General features: G+C 41.6%; 2 protein-coding genes across 3 annotated transcripts in view; both read right to left on the minus strand.

Annotated features, from left to right (window-relative positions):
- LOC129459805 (zinc finger protein 681-like) overlaps positions 1-25,550 on the minus strand; it is a 152,716-nt gene that overhangs the window by 45,243 nt on the left and 81,923 nt on the right. The window contains 1 exon segment of the mRNA XM_055237016.2: positions 672-1,929. Coding sequence (XP_055092991.1) covers positions 672-1,929 — 1,258 coding nt within the window.
- Positions 4,306-23,819, minus strand: LOC129459820 (zinc finger protein 675-like). Of its 2 annotated transcripts, XM_063616492.1 has the most exons (4): positions 23,648-23,819; positions 10,190-10,316; positions 9,270-9,348; positions 4,306-5,047 (listed from the first exon to the last, which is right to left on the minus strand). In XM_063616492.1, exons 1-3 carry the CDS (start codon positions 23,648-23,650, stop codon positions 9,290-9,292), a joined length of 189 nt encoding a protein of 62 aa, XP_063472562.1. In that variant the 5' UTR covers positions 23,651-23,819; the 3' UTR covers positions 4,306-5,047; positions 9,270-9,289. The 2 variants fall into 2 exon arrangements, with proteins under 2 accessions (XP_063472562.1, XP_055093013.1); XM_055237038.2 differs by lacking the exon at positions 4,306-5,047 and having other exon boundaries at positions 9,262-9,365.

Here is a 25,550-nt window from a genome sequence, read left to right on the forward strand (position 1 = left end):
TGCTGAGATTACAGGCATGAGCCACTGTGCCCGGCCTGCAGAAATATATTTTAGTACTAACACTCTGGTGTTTTCTAAAGCTATAGATTTTGAAAAAATGTGTTTTTCTAAATGTATTACATTTGCAGAGTTTTTCTCCCATATAGATTCACTGATGTTGAAAAAACTTTGAGCAACTGCTTCAGGGTTTTTCTCTAGTACAAAATGTATATGATAAGATTTGTGATACCAGTAAATGTATTACAACCCTCTTTATGTTTGTAATCTTTGTCTTCAAAACGAATATTCTTTTTCACTTTAAAGGCTTATATTTTCTTAAAATCTTTAGACAGTAATTGCATTTATAATGCTTTTATTAGGTACCAACATTCTGATATTAAGATATCAACAGATATTAATGGCTATTTTACACTTATATTTGTACAATTTTTCTTAAGTATAAATGCTTTCCTGTGCAATAAGGTTTGAGCCTTAACAGCATTGCCAAATTCTTCACACTTGTAGTTTTCTCCAGTATGAATTATCTTACGATGAAGTGTGAAAACCATTTAGTCTTTGACACATTCTTTACATTCCTAGAATTTTTCACCAGTATGATTTCCTTTATATTTAGAAAAGTTTGAGGTGTTGTCAAAATCATTGTCACATATTCCAGTTTTGTAGTTTCTCTCCAGTATGAATTTTTTTATGTTTAGTAAGGTTTGCAGATTGGTTAAAAGCTTTGTCACATTTCTCACATTTATAGGGTTTCTCTCCAGTATGAATTATCTTATGTTCAGTAAGTTTTGAGGATCGGCTAAAAGCTTTGCCACATTCTTCACATTTGTAGGGTTTCTCCCCAGTATGAATTCTCTTATGTGTAGTAAGGGATGAGGAGTGTTTAAAAGCTTTGCCACATTCTTCACACTTGTAGGGTATCTCTCCAGAATGAATTTTCTTATGTTCAGTAAGTTTTGAGGACTGGATAAAAGCTTTGCCACATTCTTCACATTTGTAGGGTTTCTTTCCAGTATGAAGTTTCTTATGTTCAGTAAGTTTTGAGGATCGGTTAAAAGCTTTGCCACATTCTTCACATTTGTAGGGTTTCTCTCCAGTGTGAATTCTCTTATGTGTAGTAAGGGCTGAGGAGTGTTTAAAAGCTTTGCCACATTCTTTACATTTGTAGGGTTTCTCTTCGGTATGAATTTTCCTATGTTCCGTAAGATTTGAGGATCGGTTAAAAGCTTTGCCACATTCCTCACATTTGTAGGGTTGCTCTCCAGTATGAATGTTTTTATGTTCAGTAAGTTTTGAGGATCGGTTAAAAGCTTTTCCACATTCTTCACATTTGTAGGGTTTCTCTCCAGTATGAATTCTCTTATGTGTAGTAAGGGTTGAGGATTGGGTAAAAGCCTTGCCACATTCTTCACATATGTAGGGTTGCTCTCCAGTATGAATTTTTTTATGTGTAGTAAGATTTGAGAACTGGTTAAAGGCTTTGCCACATTCTTCACATTTGTAGGGTTTCTCTCCTGTATGAATTATCTTATGTGTAGTAAGGTGTGAGGACTGATTAAAGGCTTTGCCACATTCTTCACATTTGTATGGTTTCTCTCGAGTATAATCTTTTTTATATTCAGTAAGGTTTGAGAATTGGTTAAAAGTTTTGTCACATTCTTGACATTTGTAGAGTTTCTCACAAGTATAAATTCTTTTACGCTTAGTAAGCTTTGAAGATTGGTTAAAAGCTTTTTCACATTCTTCACATTTGCAGAAATTCACCTTGGTATAATTTCTTTTATGTCGAGTTAGGTGTGAAAGCATGCAAAATGATTTGCCACATTCTTTACATTTGAAAGGTTTACTTTCCATATGTTTTATCTTATGTCTATCTGAATGTGAAAATTTATTAAAGACTTTCACATATTTATCACATTGAAACATTTTGCTCTGCGTAGTTGGTAAACATTGGTTAAGTCCATTATAACCTCCCTTGTGCACCTTACATTCATCCATACGTTTACAGCCTTTTAACTCAAAATTATCATTTCCACATTTTTCATATCTTCTCAGTGTCACTTTTTCAAAAGAATCTTTTACGTTCTGCTCTGGCCAAAACTCTTGGGCAAAATGAGAACACATTACTGAAAGAAATAAAAATAATACATTACTTTACAGACTCAGATAAATATACTTTCCAAGCCTAACTTATAAAATTACACAAACTACATAAGCAAGATGGCATCACAGGCCATAATTAAGTGTATGCATTGCCCCAGGTGAGCACAATGCAAAGAGCCACATAGAAAAAAAAAAAAAAAAACTGTCACATTTACCCAACACAGCTTTTTCTACTCCCCAATATAACATAAATATTTTTAGAAGTAAATTACAGCCAGGTGCAGTGACTCACACCTGTACTCCCAGCACTTTAGGAGGCTGAGGCGGGCAGCTCACGAGGTCAGAAGTTCAAGACCAGCCTGGCCAACATAGTGAAACCGCATCTCTACTAAAAATACAAAAAAAAAATTAGCCGGGCATGGTGGCAGGAGCCTGTAGTCCCAGCAAATTGGGAGGCTAAGGCAGGAGAACTGCTTGAACCTGGAAGACTAAGGTTGCAGTGGGCCGAGATTGCACCATTACACTCCAGCCTGGGTGACAAAGCAAGACTCTGTGTCAAAAAAAAAAAAAAAAAAAAAAAAAAAAAAAGTAAATTGCAAACTTCAATTATTTACATATAGAGGAATACCTGAGAGTGGATAATTTATAAAGAAAAAAGGTTTATTTGGCTCATAGTTTGGCAGATTGCACAAAAAGTGTGTGCCAGCATCTGCTTCTGATGAGGATCTCAGGAAGCTTACAATCATAGTGCAATGCACAGATTAACTGGACACATCACATGGTAAGATACAAAGCAAGTGTGAGGTAAAGAAGCCAGGTTTTTTGTTTTGTTTTTTTTTTTAAAGAACTAGCTCTTACTTGAATTAACAGAGTGTAAACTTACTGATTAACAAGAGGATAGTAGCAAGCCATTCATGAGGAACTTTCCTTCATGACCTAAGCACCTCCCACTAGGTGGCATATTCACCTTCTATCAGGACCCAAATCAACAATGATGATTACACTGCAATATGAGGTTTGGAGAACACAGACATCCAAGCCATATCACAGACCAAATAGGCTTAACAGACCTGTACAAACCTTTTTAATCAAAAGCAAGAGAATACACAATATTCTTATTTGCACCTGGTGTATTCTGTTAGGACACAAATCAAGTCTTATTAAATTTAAGAATGCTGGCTGGGTGCAGTGGCTCATGCCTATAATCTCATTGGAAGACCCAGCTGGGCCAGAAATTTGACACCAGCCTGGGCAACACAGTGAGACTCTGTTTCTACAAATAATCAAAAAATTAGCCAGGCATGGTAGCAGCCATGGCACGTCTGTAGTGCCAGCTACTTGGGAGACTGAGGTAAAAGGATCACTTGAGCCTGGGAGGTTATGGCTGCAGTGAGCCAAAATTATGCCACTGCACTCCAGCCTGAGTGACACAGTAAAATCTTCTCTTTAACAGCAACAATAAATACATTTAGGAAGACCAAAATTATAAACATTTTCTGGCCAAAAGTGAATAAAACAAAAAATTAAAAGCAAAAGTAAAATTGGCAAATTGAAAAATATATGAAAATAAAAGTCTTCAACATATTCTTGGCTCAAGGGCCAAAACACTTAATTTTTCAAAAATGTCAATGCAACCAAAAGTGGTGAACAAATTCAACATAATCTCTATAAAAATCGCATTAGCACTGGCTCATGCCTATAATCCTAGCACTTTGGGAGGCTGAGGTGGGCAGATTACTTGAGGTCAGGAGTTTGGGACCAGCCTGGCCAAAATGGTGAAACCCCTTCTCTACTAAAAATACAAAAATTGGCTGGGTGTGGTGGCATGTGCCTATAGTCCAAGCTACATAGGAGGCTGAGGCAGGAGAATCACTTGAACCCAGGATGCAGAGGTTGCAGTGAGCCAAGATAGTGCCACTGCACTCCAGCCTGGGTGACAAAATGAGACTCCATCTCAAAAAAAAAAAAGGTACACACACACACACACACACACACACACAATGGATTATTCAGCCTTAAATAAATCTTGTCACATCTTAAGATAAACTTTGAGAATATTATGTCACCTGAAGTAAGCCAGTAACAAAATGATGGATACTATATGATTCCACTTATGTGAGATATCTTAATTAGTCACACTCATAGAAAGTGCAAGGGTTTTTGTCAACGGCTGGAGAGAGGATAAAATGGGCAGTTGTTAATGGGTGAGACAGGTTCTCACTCTGTCATCCAAGTTTGAGTAAAGTGGCACAATTATGGCTCACTGTAGCCTCAAACTGCCAGGCTAAAGTAATCCTGCACCATCGATCTCCCAAAAAGCTGGGACCACAGGTGCATACCACCATGCCTGGCTATTTTTAAAAATTTTTTGTAGACAGAGAATCTCCATACATTTCCCAGGATAGTCTCATACTTTTGGGCTCAAGCAATTCTCCTGTCTTGGCCTCCCAAAATCCTGAGATCAAAGATGTGAGCCACTACCATGCCTGGCCCTGAAATATACACTTCAATAGATTTTAGATGGTAAAATTTATTTTATGTGGTTTTACAATTAATTTTTTTAAAAGAAAAACTGGAAAAAATACAGAATTATAAATCTTTACATAAATTACCTTCAAATCACAAAAGTGTTTCCCTCACACAAAAGAAATATATATTTATTATCAAACACATGGTGAAAATAAGACTATCTCACCAGGTGTGGTGGCTCAGGCCTTGTAATCCCAGTACTTTGGGAGGCCGAGGCAGGTGGATCACCTGAGGTCAGGAGTTGGAGACCAGCCTGACCACATGGAGAAACCTCATCTCTACTAAAAATACAAAAAATTAGCTGGGCGTGGTGGCACATGCCTGTAATCCCAGCTGCTTGGGAGGCTGAAGCAGGAGAATCGCTTGAACCTGGGAGGCAGAGGTTGCAGTGGGCAGAGATCACACATCACATTCCAGCCTGGGCAACAAGAGTGAAACTCCATCTCAAAAGAAAAAAAAGACTATCCCCATGACTAATCACTTAGACAAGATAAAACAATCATTGAAAATCAGCTAAGAAAGAATACATACAAGATAAGCCATAACCAAAATTGGGGTCATATTTATAGATAAACACACATATGTAATCTGATTAGGATAGATATATGGCTGATTTATTTCTTAATTAAATCCCACAGACTTAAAGTGTACAAACAATCGCAAATATCTAAAATGGTAAAACAAAAAAACACAATAAATAGATGTCAAACTGAAAAAACACACTAATATGGAATGGCAAAACCATAGTAAGAGAAACATTTATTCATTAAAATCTTGCAGGCAACACTGATGTAGCATTAAAAATAATGTGTCTAGGCCAGATGCAGTGGCTCACGCCTGTAATCCCAGCACTTTGGGAGGTGAGGTGGGAGGATCACAAGTTCAGGGGTTCGAGACCAGACTCGGCAACATGGTGAAACCCTGTCTCTACTAAAAATGCAAAAAAATTAGCCAGGTGTGGTGGCACACACCTGTAATCCTAGATACTCAGGAGGCAGAGGCAGGAGAATTGCTTAAACCCGGTAGGCAGAGGTTGGAGTGAGTCGAGATTGCACCATTGCACTCCAGTCTGGAAAACAGGAGCAAAATTCCATCTCAAAAATAATAATAATAATAATAATAATAATAATAATAATAATTTTGGGGCAGGCTCGGTGGCTCACACCTGTACCAGAACTTTGGGAGGCTGAGGAGGATGGATCACGAGGTCAGGAGTTCAAGACCAGCCTGGCCAACATGGTGAAACCCTGTCTCTACTAAAAGTACAAAAATTAGCCAGACATGGTGGCGTGTGTCTATAGTCCCAGCTACTCAGGAGGCTGAGACAGGAGAATCGCTCGAACCTGGGAGGTGGAGGTTGCAGTGAGCAGACATTGTACCACTGAACTTCAGGCTGGGCGACAGAGCGAGACTCTGTCTCAAAAAAAAAAGAAATTTTATGTTTTAAATATATGCTATTGTTACACAAAACTGCTGTAATCCAACTTTAGAAGCAAAAAAATTGCCTTACATTGCTATATATATAAAATGCTAAATACACAAAAAATATATATTGCAGAATATGGTTAGAGTGTCTGATATATAAAACAAATATCTGTGAATAAATTATATTATTTAGATATAGGCTGGACAAAATGGGTGCAAATCATAGAACTCTTTTTTCCTACATCAAGCCTAAATTTATAAGTAACAGTTATAGTAAATATGGAGTGCCTACAAATTATCCAATTTACTTTAGGCATTACATGTAAATTCTAGCATATTGTTCTAAATTTCTAAATCTAAAATTACAGACAAAATTGAAATAGAAAATGGAGAATAAAAATGTATAGCAGGAGTGAAATCGGTAAGATGGGAGAATAAAAGGTGTCCTATTTTGTTATCTCCTGCACAGCAAGACAATTTGTCAGCCATCCCTGACAAAAATGCCTTTATGAGATAGCCAGGCATCATGGCTCACACCTGTAATGAAAGATACATGGTATATTAAGTTTAGAGAATTGCTTCAGGTTAGGATTTCAAAATCAGCCTGAATTATGTATGTAGCAAGACTCCATCTCAAAATAAGTGCCTTTGAGAGCTTTGAGATCCAGAGAGAGGGAGTTGTGGAACTCTGATAAAGCCCAAGATTTAAAAGTCTCCTTTTCAGAAAGCAGGCCCTCATTCAGGTGCAAACTACAGGATCCCTGCTCTTAACTACAGACTAGGAAATGGCCCACCCAACCTGGTCCCACTGAGAATTCTGAGCTTACTATGTAACCATCCCAAACTCCTCCCAGCCAAAGTCTGGAAGAGATACTGCTTTTCCAGGGGCCTGGAGGAAGATACCCATTTATAGCCATGTGGGCTGGCCTACAGACCTTAGCCTTTACTGTGGTCTCTGAAGCAGTTCAATGACTCAGTTCTAGCTCGCTGAGCCACAGTTTATGGTCAGTTCTGCCTATATAGAAACCCACACAGTGACCTGGAAAGATCCCTTCTGGTACTTGCTGAAAGCCAGCCATTCACATTTTGATATAAGGCCCACCAGATGCAGACCCTACTGCAAAAACCTGCCCTAGTGTCTGCCCTACAGAGCAAAATCCCCTGCCAAAATTCAGTCTGTCCAAAATGGGAATTTAAACTACCCAAGTTTTTTAGGAAAGGCCAACTAAAGGTAGACCCTAGTGCAGACCCAGCAGCCTTGTGACAAAGCTACAACCCCCTCTCCACTACAAACCCAGAGGGCATCCCATCACTCTGAGGGTCCCACAAAAGATCTTTACCTTCTGAAACCAGTTTATAAAAACTTGAGGTGTTTTCTCCTTCTGTACACAGATGCCAACGCAAAACTATATTGTGCCCATTGTCAATGCTGCTAGTTTAACATAACACTGAAAGTATTGGCAGAAGAATTAGTCAAAAAATGAAAAAGAGCAATTGAAATTGAAGACACATAAGTAAAAAGTTGCTGGCTGTAGCTCATATGATCATATATATATAAACATAAACAGTACATTAAAACTTGTAAATACACTCAGTAAATCAGAAAAATATAAAACTAACATACAAGTTAAGGTTCCATAAACTTAAACTCTCTGATAAAATAAGGAAAAAAAATCTTATTTACAATAGCATTAAAATAATAAATTTCTGAGAACAAATTTAACCAAGGAGGTACAAAATCTTTACAGTGAGAGATATATCAGTGAAAGATATTAGAAGTCATAAACTTGAAAATATTTTATGTCTATGAATTGAAAGAATAAATACTGTTTAAGTGCCATGTTATCCAAAATGATCTATAGATTCAATAGACTCCCTATAAAAATTCCAGTGGCATTTGTTTTTCACAGTAATAAAAAATATAATTCTAAAATTTAAATGAAACTATGATATACTTTAAATAGCCAAAGCAAGCCTTGAGAAAAAAGAACAAAGCAGAAGGATATCATACTTTATAATTTTCTTTTCTTTTTTTTTTCTTTTTGAGATGGAGTCCCGCTCTATAGCCAGGCTGGAGTGCAGCGGCACAATCTTGGCTCACTGTAACCTCAACCTCCTGGGTCGAAGCAGTGCTCCTGCCTCAGCCTTCTGAGTAGCTGGGATTACAGGCGTGTGCCACCACGCCTGGCTAATTTTTTGTATTTTTAGTAGAGATGGGGTTTCACCATGTTAGCCAGGTTTCCAAACTGCTGAATCAAAAGAAAGATTTATCTCTGTGAGATGAATGCACACATCACAAAGCAGTTTCTCAGAAAGCTTCTTTCTAGTTTTCATCTGACCTCCTGATCCACCCACCTCAGCCTCCCAAAGTGCTGGGATTACAGGCGTGAGCCACCATGCCTCGCCCTTGAGCTGCTGCACCCAGCCCTTTATAATTTCAAGACTACATTTGAAGACTATAGAAATACAAACAAATAAAATGTGTAGAAAAATGGAAAAAAAAAAAGGGTGGGGCATAGTGGCTCACACCTGTAATCGCAGCACTTTGGGAAGCCAAGGCAAGCAAATGACCTGAGGGTAGGAGTTTGAGACCAGCCTGGCCAACATAGTGAAACCGCATCTCTACTAAAAACACAAAATTAGCCAGGCGTGGTGGCACGTGCTTGTAATCCCAGCTATTTGGGAGGCTGAGACAGGAGAACTGCTTAAACCCAAGAGGCAAAAGTTACAGTGAGTCGAGACTGTAGCACCGCGCCCCAGCCTGGGCTACAGATCAAGACTCTGTCTCAAAAAAAAAAAAAAAGAAGAAAAGAAAACAATAGAAAAGAAACCACTTCTCACACATTTCAGACATGATGAAAAAAAGAACTTAAAAAATCATTTAACAGTTTCTCAAAATTAGGTAGATATTTCTGTGCCTCCAAAAAAAGTGAGTAAGGATTGATTGCACAGTCTCTTGTATGCCATGAAGAGGACAATGGTTCCCACTGAAAACTTGAAGGAAAATTACCAAAAACGCAAACAGAAACCTTAGAGAATTTAAAACCATAAGACAGAAAATGCTCAAATGTGAGAGCATAAAATACTCAGGCTTTCCAGAAACTATTTCCTTTAAAACATGGCTTCCCAAATCACATTTTAAGGACTGGCTTTCTCTTTGACCTTTGGACCTCTCATCAGTGTCACCTGTTGTATTCACTTTCATTCTCACTTACCTGGTGGTTCATCCACCATCTCATGTCTCTTCATAGTCAAAGGCTCTTTTTCTTGCACCAGACAGGTGATCAGGTCTTGCTTAGAGACAGCAATACCTGTTTTATTAAAAAATAAATAACATGAATCTTGCTCATATTCTCCAATTACCAACCTAGTAATGTGCTCAGTAAACAGAATGTAATAGATAGTCTAGTAAATTAATCCCAAAATACTGACTTATAACAGAAAATTTTAAATACTTAGAAAATATTCTAAATTTGTAGGTTCTTAATTTCACTACCCAGTACTACTGAATCAAAACTTGGTGTTGGCAATTAGATTTTAAGTTGTGGGCAACAATATTTTATGCCACTAAACTTCTGAAATTACCACTAATCTAGAGTGAAGGACACAGATCAGCTCAGGAATGTGGTAACTTCAGAACAAGATGAAACATACTAAAGAAATTCTTCTCTATACAGACAAATCCTTAAGATTTTCTCAAAAACAGGGATATGAAAATCATTTATGCAAAGCATACGTTACCAAAATATATTCTACAAAGAAGAGAAATGAAACCTTTACGGTATATTAGAAACTGTATGTTGGGACAGGCATGGTGGCTCACACCAGTAATCCCAGCACTTTGGGAGGCCGAGGCAAGTGGCTCACCTGAGGTCAGGAGTTTGAGACCAGCCTGGCCAACATGGTGAAACCCTGTCTCTACTAAAAATACAAAAAAAATTAGCTAGGCATGGTGTCTCACGCCTGTAGTCCCAGCTACTTGGAAGGCTGAGGCACGAGAATTGCCTGAACCCGGGAGGCGGAGGTTGCAGTAAGCCAAGATCGCACCACTGCACTCTAGCCTGGCAACAGAGCCAGACTCCGTCTCAAAAGAAAAAAAAAAAAGAAAGAAACTCTGTGTTGAAGTTATCCTTACCCAAGAAGACCAGGTTTCTGTAGTTCTCTAAAATCACATTTTTATATAAATTCCTCTGTGCAGTGTCCAGGCATTGCCATTCTTCCAGAGAGAATTCTATGGCCACATCCCTAAATGTCAACAGTCCCTGAAAAACACATACACACAAACATATTCACCAGGTAGCCAACAGAGATTATAATTTGACTCAAGGTAAAATGAGACTAAAGAGAACAGGTTCTGACTTATAGGAGTGACTGAAATTATCCAATAAAATCATAGTTTTTACACAGAAATATTTCCTAATGTGTTCTCTAACCCTGAGAAAACAGAGTGGAACAAGAGCCACAACACCAGTGTATATATAATAATTTTCTAAATAATAACATATATAATAGGTCAGGCACAGTGGCTCACACCTGTAATCCCAGCACTTTGGGAGGCCGAGGTGAGCAGATCACCCGAGGTGGGGAGTTCCAAGACCCACCTGACCAACATGGAGAAACCAAGTCTCTACTAAAAATACAAAATTAGACAGGCGTGGTGGGGCATGCATGTAATCCCAGCTACTCAGGAGGCTGAGGCAGGAGAATCACGGGAATGGCTTGAACCTGGGAGGTGGAGGCTGTGGTGAGTGGAGGTTGCACTGAGCTGAGATCGTACCATTGCACTCCAGCCTGGGCAAAAAGAGTGAGACTCTGTCTCAAAAAAAAAAAAAAAACATAATTAAGGGCATAAACACAAACATGTACCTTTTTGAGTGTTTCACAAGCTTCTGTGTAATAAATGCTATCTTGTTTAAATAATAGCTAATTGAGAACACAGATGGAGCCTCAACATTAGATGTTCTCCATTTCTACTAAGGACCCCAGGTTTCCCCAATAGAAATCTTGAGTTAGCTACACCTTCCCATGTTCAATAGCCACAGGTAACATTTTTAATATTGCAGATAATAAAATAACGGTGAGAATTCTGCATGGCATATAAGAAGCCATGATGTAGAGAAGGCTCTGGTATATAGAAAAGAAGTATTTTTTAGAGACTCCTGACTATCATAAGAGTTTTTAGAAGTAGTTAAAACAAACTCATTTGGGAGAAAAAACCAAAGTAGAGAAGTCAAAGTTTGCAAGTACTAAACGCATGGCATTCCAGGAGCTCTTGATCTGAGACATGTTTAACTGAAAAAAAGCCATTTTTTCCTTTCTCTGAAAATTCTTTTCAGATGCGATTCTCTGGACAAATTACACCTGCATCTGGAGAATATGTCTTTAAAGGTATCAGCACCACATGTTTACCTGCTACCACCACACTCACAGTCAGAAGGACTAAGACTCACAGAAAAAGTCCACCCATTTCTGTCCTTCATACCAGAAGCGATTCAGGAACCATGAGCTGCTCCACAGAGATAAAAGTAAAAGTTTCTTTTCTTCTGTCCTCAGGTACCCTCCCCTGCCATGGACACCAGTAATTTCTGCTACAGCAATGAAAATATGGGCTACACTTTCCTGTCACTACCAAACCAAACAGAACCAGCCCTTTGACCATTCTTTAGAGCAAAGGTGGAACTTAACTCTCATGAATATATCTTGAACCCCTCATACTTGATTTTGGCCTCACGTTAGAGTCACATGAGGCACTTAATTAAAACAACATGGGCGGAAACAGTGGCTCACACCTGTAATCACAGCACTTTGGGAGGCCGAGGTGGGCAGATCACTCAAGGCCAGGAGTTTGAGAACAACCTGTCCAACATAGCACAACCCCATCTCTACTAAAAATACACAAATTAGCCAGGCATAATGGTATGCGCCTGTAATCTCAGCTACTTGGAAGGCAGAGGCAGAAGAATCGCTTAAACCTGGCAGGCAAATGTTGCAGTGACCTGAGGTCGCACCACCGTACTCCAGCCTGAGCAATGGAGTGAGACTCCGTCTCAAAAACAAAAAAACAAAACATGATACCTCCGCCCAGAAGAATAAACAGACCTGTGGATAGGGCACAAGTAGATATTTCTGCAAACTGGCCATGTAATCTTAATTAGAAACCTGGGCTGGGCATGGTGGCTCACACCTGTAATCTCAGCACTTTGGGAGGCCAAGGCTGGGGGGATCACTTGAGGTCAGGAGTTCCTGACCAGCCTGGCCAACATGGTGAAACCCCGTCTCTACTAAAACTACAAAAATTAGCCGGCCAAGGTGGCACTTGCCTTATAATCCCAGCTACTCAGGAGGCTGAGGCAGGAGAATCGCTTGAACCCAGGAGGTGGAGGTTGCAGTGAGCTGAAATCGCACCACTGCACTCCAGCCTAGGCACCCGAGCAGGACCCCGCCTCAAAAAAAAAAAAAAAAAAAAAAATCAAATCTGGGCTGAAAACCACTTAGCTGGGCATTGCCTTTAAAGCTTTAATGAGCTTAAAAAATACTTGGAAACTGTGACTCCACTCTCTGTGATGTAATTCTGCAGACTTAGGGTTCATGAGTGGTTTGTGTGTGTGTGTGTGTGTGTGTGTGTGTGTGTGTGTGTGTGTGATGGAGTGTCGCTCTGTAGCGCAGGCTGGAGTGCAGTGGCACGATCTCGATTCACTGCAACCTCTGCCCCCTGGGTTCAAGCGATTCTCCTGCCTCAGCCTTGAGTAGCTGGGATTACACAGGCACCTGCCACCACAAGCAGCTACTTTTTTGTGTATTTTTAGTAGAGGCAGGGTTTCACCATGTTGGTCAGGCTGGTCTCAAACTCCAGACCTCTAGTGATTCGCCCAACTTGGCCTCCCAAAGTGCTGGGATTACAGGCATAAGCCACGGCAGCCAGCCATTAATGGGTATTTTAAACCCATTAATGTTCCCCCTATCAATGCTGACATTGCTCTTCTGGGGCTCATGATTAGCGTTAGAGAAAGCAGGCACAGCATGGAGTCCTTACACTCAGCACTCTTGTTACAACACAAATACTTCTCAAATGAAGACTACCAATTTTCATATTCTTTGCTGGCTCCTTAAAGTTTACAGAATAAACGGAAGGCAGCAACGTCTAAATAAGTCTGCATTTGGAAACCATGAGGTACACATGTACTAATGAGGCAGGAGAATAGGGTCTGGAGGCAGGGAACCTAAGACCATTTCACACCAAATTCCTAGACCTAAATGGAAAGGAAAACTAACTTTCCATGCCTAAGTAACAAAAAGACCAGAGGCTATTGCCTTTGCAAATCCCCATTTTTCTGTGAGGCAGATAAGAAATTGGCTGCCCACAACCAGTCAGACTGATTGTGGGCTGAGTCTCTATATGAATAAAAATGACACTTTCTAACTTCACCTTAGCCTCTGATTGGTTGCTTTTGCAATCAATCGGATATTTGCAGAGGATTGTGACCTTTGTAACTTCGCTTCAGCCTCTGATTGGTTGCTTTCTGCAACTAATCAGAGCAATTGTGGGCCACCACTTCATTTACATGAGGTGAGCACCAAGTGGCCAATGGGAAACCTCTAGGGGATATTTGAACCCAAGAAAATTCTGTGTCTGGGACCTTAAGCCATTGTTCAGGCCCACTTTCAACACTGCAGAGTGTAATTTCATTTTCAATAAACCCGTTTTGTTCCTTTGTTGCTTCATTCTTTTCTTGCTTTGCTGTTTCATCCAATTCTTTGTTCAAAAGGCCAAGAATCTGGACAACTTGCAGTCAAGACCCTCTACTGGTAACTTACTTTAGTGAGCTAGGCAGGAGAGGAGGTAGGCCCAAAGTATGGGACTTAATTTTTTCCTTTCTCCTTTTACATACAGGGAAGTCTTTCTTTCTCTTTCTCTCTTTCTCTCTCTCTTTCTCTCTCTCTCTCCTCCCCCCTCCCCCCCACCTAGGGCCACTTTTTGATGAAACTGAAAGGTTTCCACGTGGAAGCGCGTGACTACCACCTCACAGTTTGGGTGAGGGACCCGAGACCTTGCTTTTGTTTGTTTTTCTGAGTCCTGTTGTTTTTGTCCTTTTTCTGAGATCTTTTCCTTTTCTCCTTTTTCAGTCTTTCAGTAGCCATTTTCTAGTAGCTGTTGGTAACTGAGTGGAACTAGCCAGAGCCACTCTCTGATGTTCTCTGAAGGCCAACGAGCAAACAGAGCTGCCTGTCCTGCCCAGAAGGGGGAAAGGTTTTCTATCCTTTCTGGTTATAGTCCCTGATCCCTACATATGACACAGTTGGCAGTGGGCAGTTCACCCAGGGTGAACTCACATGTTTCAGGTGACTTAAACCTTCTTTTCTTTTCTTATGCTAAATTCTTCCCTTCCCCTACTCAACTAGCTATGGACAGAAAACCCACCTAGCTATGCAAAAAGGTTATGTAAGTCAGAGGGTCCAAGCATGTTGCAGGTGGTCTGTGAGGTGCATGGTGGAGGGGGGGAACTTATGAAAGAAAATGTATTAAAGAGTTGCTTTAAATGGGATAGATAAACCTTAAAAAAAGCTCATAGTAGGCCGGGCGCGGTGGCTCATGCCTGTAATCCCAGCACTTTGGGATGCCGAGGCAGACAGATCATGAGGTCAGGAGTTCGAGACCTGCCTGACCAACTAAAAATACAAAAAAATTAGCCTTGCGATGTGGCACGCACCTGTAATGCCAGCTACTCAGGAGGCTGAGACAGGAGAATTGCTTGAATCCAGGAGGCAGAGGTTGCAGTGAGCCAAGATCATGTCACTGCACTCCAGCCTGGATGACAGATGGAGACTGTCTCAAAAATAAAATAAAAAAAAAACTCATAGTAGGTCATCAGTGGTAGAGCGAACCATTCTAAAGTGGTGCTGGCACCTATCTAAGGTCAGAGCCATCTGACAGACTAAGTCTCGGGCCTAAAGAGGGGATGCTCCCAGAGACCCCAGTCTGGGCCAAGAATTTTTCCAGGGAGATGCCCCAGGAAAAATTTGGGTCACCTAATGAGCCCTCTACTTTGCAAAGTCCTCTTCTTTTTTTTTTTTCTAGATCACTATGAGCAACTCTCAATCTATTTCACCTGATTCCACTGTGGGCCACTCTATTTCCAATTCTGATTCCCTGCTTGGCTATATCTTCCACCATTAGAATCAATTTGATCCTGACAATCTAAAGAGAAAATGTATAATATTTTTCTGCAATACTGTCTGGCCCTATTATGAGCTGCTCAGTTCAGAACGCTGGGCAGTCAATGGTAGCATTAATTATAACACTATCCTGCAATCAGGCCTATTTTGCAAGAGGCAGGGCAAATAGTCAGAAATCTCCTATGTACAGCCCTTCATGACCCTATATCAAAACCTAACAATCAGTGAAACTCCCAGAACCTACCCCCCAAAGGAAAGTTCTAAGGCAGAAGTAGATATTATAGATAATCTTTTACAGGGCCACCTGGTTCTGAGGGTGAGCAGCGACCATCCTTGCCAAGCGACCCCTTGCCAAGTGCTTCTAAGGCTAAAACTCAGGAGCAAACACCGGGGACCCTACAAGTTCCCCTCATACTCAAGGGGGAACCCTGTATTGAACTCTCTCTCCAGCCCTGCTACCTCTTAGGGTAGCAGGAGCTGAGGGGCCAGTCCTAGTGAAGGTCCCCTTCTCTATAACTGATACACAACAATGTAAGGAGAAGCTAGGAAGCTATTCTGAGAATCTTGGGAAATTTGCTGATGGGTTTCAAACTTTGATCTCTCATGGAGAGATGTTCAATTTATTCTAGCAACCTGTTGCATCCCTTCAGAAAAAGAACAAATCTTTGAGGCCACCCACCAGGAAGCGGACGGATTATTCACCTGAAACCCTCAGGGCAATCACTCAGGACCAGAAACAGTTCCCACTACTGATCCTCATTGAAACTACAACACCACTGTGGGAAACAACCAGGCTAAATTTCTTGAGGGTCTCCTTGGAGGAATGAGAAAGAGAATAACTAAGGCAGAAAATTATGATAAAGTACAGAAGGTTACACAAAGCAAGAAGAAAAATCTAGCCATGTTTTATGGCAGGTTGGAGGAAGTCTTTTAAAAAATATACTAATCTAGTCCTTTCCTCTCCTGAAGGGAAAATATTAATGGCAAAGCATTTTATTAGCCAATCTGCCCCTGACATTAGACATAAGCTCCACAAGCTACAGATGGGGCCACAGACTAATCAAAACCAGCTTCTTGATTCTATGTTTATGGTGTATAACAATTGTGAAATGAAGGAAGGAAAAAGGAAACAGAGTGAAGAAAAACAGCAAGCCAAAATTATGGCAGCCATCATTGGTGATGCCCTGAATGCCCAAAGAGCATCTAAGGAAACTCTGAAGGGCCATAAAGATAAAGCCAGCAGAGACTCTAGCTTCAAATGCAAGAAAAGTGGGCACTGGGCAAAGGGACGTACTAAGCCCCTGCCAAGCCCCTGCTGTCATTGCAAAGGTACCAGTCATTACCCCTGGAGAACTGACTGCCCCTGTGCCACCATGAGGTTGGGTCAGAAAACTCTAGCAGTGCAAAAGGAGGAATTAGATGAAGACTGAAGGGGCCTGGAATCTTCCTCACTGCCTGTCTAGGAACATTGTAGCAACTATATCATGCCCAATTTAGCCGTTTATCTAGTTGCTAGTCTAGACTAAAAGTTCCTGGATGATAGGGACCATGACTGCTTTATCTATTTATCTAATGGTCATATGAAATGCAAGCAATTAGTTTATCTGAGTCTCCAGACCTCTTCCTTGTTTTTCACCTAAGTACCAGGAAACTGGAGAAACTCTCATCTGAGTACCAACCAAAGACATCTCTTGTATGAGGGGAGGAACAAACACAGGATGACTTATTTCTCTTGCATTGAGACAGAATCAGAATTAACCACTCATGTCAGCCTTACACAATTCTGTTCTGGACATTTGCAAATTTCTCAAAGATGCCTAGGTGATTGTGAGAGGGTTCTCAGTGCCACTGAGCTGGTGGCCCAATGATAAAATAGGGATGAGAGACTCAGGCTAAATGAAGAATGGAACTGTCCTGGTAGAGCTCCAGAACTTGAATTGCATGTCCTGATTAGTTAGCTCTTGGGTAAAAAAAAAAAAAAGGACAAGAATACTCTACTCCGGTATCACATTTTATGGGTAGGTATAGTTTGGTCATGGCACTGGATACCTTGTAGTCTTAATCTCTTACTCTGATGATGCTTGTTTACACTTACAGATTCTGTAGAAAGTCACCGGACAGATCTGAGAAGTTCAAAAAGCCGCACCCTCAAAAAGGGGTTTTAACATTTCTATGTTGACATCTCACAATGCAGAAAATGTCTCCTGTATGTTTTCTGTACATTCTCAATCCAAAGCCTAACCTTGACTTGTGAATCCCAGACAGGTTAGACCTTATGTGCAGATTCTACGTCAGATAAACCTGGCTCTGCATTCTTGTGTGTCACAGAAAGTGGAGTACAATCAAAGGAGAGGTCCACTCACAGAGGCTGCTCTAGCTCATTCTAAATGATATTTCTACCTAAAAGGAAAAAGCTGAGGCAACATAAATATAAATAGACAGTTTTGGGGGGACCAAGCTTGAGGATTATAACATGAAAGCAAAGACTCAAGTTGCCTGCAATTTATACTTTGCTTACTACCAGTTACAAGTGTATTTGTAAAGGTAAAAAGAGGACAGAGGCTGGTCCCTCTTTGGGCTGGTACAAACTTGTTTGTCAGAAATTCTTATTTACAGGAATAACATTAATTATTGATTGGATATACATCATTAAGGTTTAGTGTCCAGTGTGGCATTATTAATTTAATTCACAGCTACTGGTGGCAATAGCAAACAGTTTCAAGGGATGAATACATATAGTTGAAAGTGGGGAGAAAGACATAATTGTGCTCTCATTTTAATGTTTCTTCAAGTTCGAAAACTAAAAGGACCTGCATTTCTCAGTTATAAGTGTTTTAATTTCCAAAATTTCAAGACCTAGATTCAGAATTTGGAGCTGCAGATTTAGGTTCTGGATGGATAAGAATATCAGCAGGTGTTACCTGCACATTTGTGAGCATTCCAGTAACAGGAGGAAGTGGAAAGTGGAGATTCTCATGTCTACTCAATGCACACCTGTTACTCTAATTGAGTTTGTGGGCCCCATCATCTCTAAATCAGTTTCAGGTCTGAAGATACAAGAGTAATTGAAAGAGGTAAAATGGCTGATTGCTGCCCTGTGAATTTCGTAGAAATCTGGCCTAGCCCCTCTAGAAGTGACTGTAGAGGACTATAGATACCAAATAGGAGAGACAATTCTGCCTGCATATTTAGGTGACAGCATGCACTTTGCAGCAAATTTGGGAGTTGACTGGAAGCCTGAGAGGGTAAGCCCACTCTAGAGTAGATCGTGGTTGGCACCTTATATGTTTCTATCATATCTGGTAATTCTAAACAATGTTTGGGAAATATCATTAAAATAAAGATTTTCTGGTGTGGGACAAGGGGAGGGAGAGCATTAGGACATATATCTAATGCATGCAGGGCTTAAAATTAGATGACAGGTTGACAGGTGGAGCAAACCACCATGGCACATGTATAACTGTGTAACAAACCTGCATGTTCTGCACATGTATCCCAGAACTTAAAGTATAATAAAAAAATAATAATAATAAAAGAAAAAATTTTCTCCAGCCCCAGAGAAACTCCACAATGATAGAACATTAAGAAAACTGTTGGCTGGGAACAGTGACTCATGCCTGGAATCCCAGCACTTTGGGAGGTTGAGGTGGGTCAGGAGTTTGAAACCAGCCTGGCCAACATGGTGAAACCCTGTCTCTACTAAAAATACAAAAATTAGCCGGGTATGGTGGTGGGCACCTGTAATTCCACCTACTCAGCAGGCTGAGGCAGAAGAATTGCTTGAACCCAGGAGGCGGAGGTTGCAGTGAGCCGAGATCAAGCCACTGCACTCTAGCCTAGGCGACAAGAGCAAAACTATCTCAAAAATAAAATAAAACAAAAATAAAAATAAAATCCTGAGTCACGAAGAATGCCAAAATATGTTAATATGATATACATATATTTTTAAAAAGCAGAGAAAATTATCTACATATAACCTAAATGCTTGAAGAAGTGAGAGATGGGCAGGCCACAGTGGCTCACGCCTCTAATCCCGGCACTTTGGGAGGCTAAGGTGGGCGGATCACATGAGGTCAGGAATTCAAATCCAGCCTGGCCAACATGGGGAAACCGCATCTCTACCAAAACCACAAAAATTAGCTGGGGGTGGTGGCGGACATCTGTAATCCCAGCTACTCGGGAGGCTGAGGCAGAAGAATCACTTGAATCTGAGAGGCGGAAGGCTGCACTGAGCCAAGATCATGGCACTGCACTCCAGCCTGGGTGACAGAGCAAGACTCCGTCTCGAAAAAAAAAAAAAAGACAGTTACGTAGTAAACAATTAGTCATATAAGAACACTTCTAGGAAGTACCAAATTTCATCTCATAACACTTAGCATTAAATTCAGAAATCAAGATCATAGGATATAGAACAGACAGATATTTACTGTCACAAATTTATGGTGCAAAAAGAGGAACTATGTTTTCATGAATCTATGTAACTCATCCATTATCTACTACATTTTCTGGTGGAAATGTATTTAATTTTTACAGCCAAAAAGGAAGAGAGATTGTCTCACTCTGTCACCCAGGCTGCAGTGCAGTGGTGCAATCTCGGCTCACTGCAACCTCCGCCTCCCGGATTCAAGCGATTCTTCTGCCTCAGCCTCCGAAGTAGCTGGGACTACGGCATGTGCCACCATGCCCGGCTAATTTTTATATTTTTAGTAGAGATGAGGTTTCACCATATTGGCCAGGCTGGGCCCAAACTCATGACCTCGTTATCTGCCCACCTCAGCCTTTCAAATGCTGGGATAATAGGTGTGAGCCACCCCACCTGGCCCTTATTCTTTTCCTTGGTAGGATTCTAACAGCTAAACCTTGGAATTCTGTTTGAAATTACCCAGCCATAAACACAACTGACAAATTTTCTAAACTCACTCTGGGAAAGAAAAAGGTAAATAAAAACTTTTAACAAACAGAATATATAATTAGATTTTTGTTTCTGAAACCCAACTCTTACATGCTCTTTGCACATATTTTCTTACCTTTCAAATACTACTAATAAAATGCAATTTACATTTAAAAAAACTAAAGTCACCAGCTGGGCGTGGTGGCTCACGCCTGTAATCCCAGCACTTTGGGAGGCTGAGGCGGGCAGATCACGAGGTCAGGATATGGAGACCATCCTGGCTAACACAGTAAAACCCCGTCTCTACTAAAAATACAAAAAAATTAGCTGGGCGTGGTGGTGGACACCTGTAATCCCAGCTACGCAGGAGGCTGAGGCAGGAGCATGGCTTGAACCCGGGAGGCGGAGCTTGCAGTGACCCCAGATCGTGCCACTGTACTCCAGCCTGGGAGACAAAGTGAGACTCCGTCTTAAAAAAAAACAAAAAACACTAAAGTCAAAATAAGCGCACTAATCTTTTCAAGGTGACAAACCTAGGGAGTCGCAATGCTGATTAGAAAACAGATGTGTGGGCCGGGCGTGGTGGCTCACGCTTGTAATCCCAGCACTTTGGGAGGCCGAGGCAGGCGGATCACGAGGTCAGGAGATCGAGACCACGGTGAAACCCTGTCTCTACTAAAAATACAAAAAAATTAGCCGGGCGTGGTGGCGGGCGCCTGTAGTCCCAGCTACTCGGAGAGGCTGAGGCAGGAGAATGGCGTGAACCCGGGAGGCAGAGCTTGCAGTGAGCCGAGATTACGCCACTGCACTCCAGCCTGGGCGACAGAGCGAGACTACGTCTCAAAAAAAAAAAAAAAAAGAAAACAGATGTGTCTGGCCCAGTGGAGTGGCTCATGCCTGTAATCCCAGCACTTTGGGAGGCCAAGAGGCGTGGATCACCTGAGGTCGGGAGTTCGAGACAAGCCTGGCCAACACAGGAAAACCCTGTTTCTACTAAAAATACAAAATTAGCTGGGCATGGTGGTGCATGCCTGTAATCCCTGCTACTCGGGAGGCTGAGGCAGGAGAATCACTTGAACCTGGGAGGCGGAGGTTGCTATGAGCCGAGATGGCGCCATTGAACTCCAGCCTGGGCAACAAGAGCGAAACCCCATCTCAAAAAAAGAGAAAACAGGTGTGTCTAATTCATGTGTCAAGTCAGGCCACCAATCACTTGAGAGATTCTCCCACCCCATCCTGCTCACTTAAGTGCTCAATGACCACCCTCTCACTGCACTATGCCTCAGTGACTGACCCAAGTGCATTTTACTTTGCAAGTTTTTGCATCATTTCACTGAGGTCACTTTTGTCTTTTGAAATGCTATTTTTTCTTTCACAAATCTTAGACAATCCAGGGGACAGAAATCATTTCTGTGTTTTTCCCTCAATACCAGCATCTGATTGGCTGACCAGCAATATGTCTCCAAGAAATGGAAGCTGGGTTGAGTAAAGGCAATCTTAATATCTCAAGGGTTAGTTTTTCTTTTTTTGACATGGAGTTTCGTTCTTGGTGCCCAGGCTGGAGTCCAGTGGTGCGAACTTGGCTCTCGACCTCCGAAGTAACTCGGATTACAGGCAGGCACCACCACGCCCAGCTAATTTTTTCGTATTTAGTAGAGACGGGGTTTCACCATGTTAGTCAGGCTGGTCGCTAACTCCTGACCTCAGGTGACCCACCGCCTCAGACTCCCAAAGTGCTGGGATTACAGGCGTGCGCCACCGTGCAGGCAAGGGTTAGTTTTTCAAAGGAAGAGCGCGGGGGAGAGTCCTATCAGTCCAAGGGCATCCATCTGTTCTACTGAGAGGCTACACTCCATACCTCAGGTTGTTTTATGAAAGAAAATAACCCAGTAGATTATATTCACTAAACACTCGAGCAGACACAGCCATGGTAGATATATTGGTTTATTCACAGAAACTACTGAAGCCCAGGACCAGAAAAAACTGAAGGTGGCTGAGGGCACATCACCCACAAAGTTTCCAAAGGGAAACCCTGACTCAAAAATATTCTGATACTATCTCTGTGCCTAGAGAAGATTTTTTAAAATGAGGCGAAAAGATTTTTTTTACAATACAGTGTCAGGGAACTGTTCTTTTTCTTCTCATAAAAAATATTTTCAAACAGAAAACGATTTTTTTAAATGCCATTCAACGTCAAAAATGCTTAGTTAAAATACAGTATCTAAGGTGTACGATAAAAGACAAATAGTTGATAATGTGAATTAGAAAGGGGAAGCTGGCATTTGAGAATGTGAGAAGAAACTGGAAATTTAGTATTTTACTGCAAGTCATAGTTAGTCTGGAGGAATGGGATGAGGGGTAGGTTTGAGACCCAGCTTGAGACAACTGTGAAAAATGCAGGGGAAAATCAGTCCCTTGTGGAGTGTGAAAATAACTAAGTAGCAGACAATTAGACTGAGGTTACTCTAGTCCCTGGGTTCCTACTTTTTAAAAACTCTAACTCAAATGCATTTTTTTGGTAAATTACTGAATTGAGGGAAACAAAATTTAGGCTTAACCAATCATAAACTGCCAATTAACCTCTGATTACATAACCAGGAAATGTCCACCTTAATCGTACAAATCAAGTAACTATGAACTGTACCTAACCAATTATTTCATTTGGTTTTCTTCATCATGTACCTTTAAAAGTCTTTCCTTCAAGCTGCTCTCATAAGTCACAAGCTCCAAACCACAGCTGAGTGCTCCACAATTTTTGAATCACTCTTTGATTAAATTCTCCAATATTTTTGTGGTGACCCCCATAATTTATTTATTTAATTTACTTATATATATTTTTTGAGACGGAGTTTCGCTCTTGTTGCCCAGGCTGGAGTGCAATGGCGTCATCTAGGCTCACTGCAACCGCCACCTCCCGGGTTCAAGCGGTTCTCCTGCCTCAGCCTTCTGAGTATCTGGGATTACAGACATGTGCCACCACGCCTGGCTAATTTTGTATTTTTAGTAGAAACGGCGTTTCACCATGTTGGTCAGGCTCGTCTTGAACTCTTGACCTCAGGTGATCCACCTGCCTCGGTCTCCCAAAGTGCCGGGATTACTGACGTGAGCCACCGCGCCCGGCCCTCCCATAAAATTTTAATAGGAGAAAACAGGAACTGGGAACCCCACGGACCAAAACTCTTCCAATTAATGAACCCGCACCCTGAGTCAGGATTCTCCAGTGACGCCTCTCCCGTGGTCCCTGGACAATCTGAGAGAGATGCGGCGCTGCCGGTACAGAGCTGCCAGAGAGGGCTACAGGCCAGGGCACAGTCACTACGCAGAGAAGAGACGGGACGCCCCGGGGCCTGGCTGTCAGCGCGCCGCCATCTTATGGCTGCAGGGGACTGAGGCCGAGCTGGGGAAGGAGAACTCGGGGTGCAGATCGTGGAGCTGACTGCGGGGAGGCCTGAGTCCCGCCATAGCCACTTCCCACCGGTTCCAACCAGCCCCTTTCCCCTCTCGGGATGTCGCACCCGGAACTCTCACCATTTCTAGGCTTCCAGGGGGTCCTGGAGTCTTAGCTGTGGATCTCCCAATTTCTGCAGGTCACAGGCCCACAGAGGCTGGACCTCTAGGAGTAGAGGACACAGAGCAGTAAAGCCGAGACCTGGAGCTCCGGCTGCAGCGAGAGACAAAGGCGCCGCCAAATCCCGGAAGCCATCTTGTCTGCTCCAGCTGCGTGCCTGATTGGACGGTTCCCAGCCCAGCGTGCCTGATTGGACAACGTTTAAGGTCCTGACCCTTCAGGCCCTGAGTGACAGAAGATGTGATCAGACACTGGGCTGAGTGAAGAGTGACAGCCTACGCTGCAGCCTTTTCAGCCAGGGCTTCCTCTTTTAGCTGAGCCAGGCCCATCCCAGAGGGTATTTGTATTTAACCTTGTGTATAAGGTCATATACATTTATAAATGATATATGGTTACTCACAAATAAAAATAATATAATAATAATTATTTTAGAATTTCAGATTTTATGACCTTCCTGGCTTCTGGTTCTTTTAATAGGCAGCCTGAGAATTTTAAAAAGAGGCAATCCTCAAATAAAATGTGAGCTACATGTGAATTTTAAATTTTCTAGTAGTCAAACTTTAAAAAGAAAAAAACAAGTGGAATTGATTGTAACAATCTAATTAACCCAATATATCCAAAGTACTATCATTTTAATATGAGAGCAATATGAAATTATTAATGAAACACACATATATATGTGTGTATATGTATATATACACACACACACACACACACAGACACTCACGCATATGGAACTAAATCTTTGAAAATAACTCTGTATTTTACCTAACACATTGCAATTCAGACCAGCCACATTCCAGGCACCCAGTAGCCACACGTGGCCAATAGCTGCCACATTAAAGTGCAGCTCTGATGTCAGGGGGGTGAAGAGCCTGAACATCCCTTTTTTGCCAGAGGTGAGGGGACAGCCTGTCTCTACCAACATCTCTCTTCAATTCCAAGGAAGAAACAGTTAGTGACCATAGAAAGAACAGAGGACAGATAGAATAAAATAACCACAGGTCGACCGGTGGTTACCTCTGGTTATTTTATTAACTACTGCTGCCCACCTGTTGCTCACCTTAATTCCAAACATCAGACAGTGAACAAAGAATGATGAAGCCATAAAACAAGAAAACTGTATCTTCAGATCTATCCACAGTCTTAACCTCCGATGTTTAGATATGGAGAAAATAGATAAAAGGCAAACTTATTTTGCTGTTTGGCCTTGGCCCTAATGGTCAGCCTGTGGTTATCTGTTTTCTCCTGTGGTGTGGTGAACTGTGTGAGTATAAGCACCAATCACACGCAGACATGTCTACATGTATTTTTGCATTATTCAATATTCTCTTACAAGACATTGGACTTTAAATCAAGAATAAAGGTAATGTGAGTCTTTGTTCTTGCCTTGGCGCTGCCCACAGGGTGCATCATGACATATTGCTAAGTTCTGCATTCAGGTTATGTGACTTTTTTCTTTTACCCAGGCCCAGAATATTTTGCACAATAGAACATATTACTAGGCCCAACATATATAAAATAGGAGGCCCTCACCTGGGCCCTTTTTACGGAGGGCCTTGTGACATATCTCTGCATCAATCACCTAAGGGATGCAACTCTCCATTTTTCCCTGCACTCTGCCCACAGGAAAAATTGTCTTATCACTAAGCCTAGGTACCAGGTGATGTGTCTCTCCTGCCTGGGCCTTGAACCGCAGAAAGCATTGTTACCTATTGCTGGGCTCAGCACCCAGGTGATGTGACTCTGCTGCCTGTGTCCTGCTGTCAGGAGAAGGTTGTAACATATTCCTGACTGAGTAGTCAGGTGATGTGACACTCCTGTCTGGTCCCTGCCCTCAGAAAATATTGTGACATATTCCTG

Source organism: Symphalangus syndactylus, chromosome 13 (assembly GCF_028878055.3).
Source record: "Symphalangus syndactylus isolate Jambi chromosome 13, NHGRI_mSymSyn1-v2.1_pri, whole genome shotgun sequence".
NCBI classification, from domain to species: domain Eukaryota; kingdom Metazoa; phylum Chordata; class Mammalia; order Primates; family Hylobatidae; genus Symphalangus; species Symphalangus syndactylus.

Coding starts and splice junctions, on each gene's coding strand:
- LOC129459820 (XM_055237038.2), bottom strand. Junction 9,366..10,189: donor CAGAAACCTGGTCTTCTTGG/GTAAGGATAACT, acceptor TTAATAAAACAG/GTATTGCTGTCTCTAAGCAA.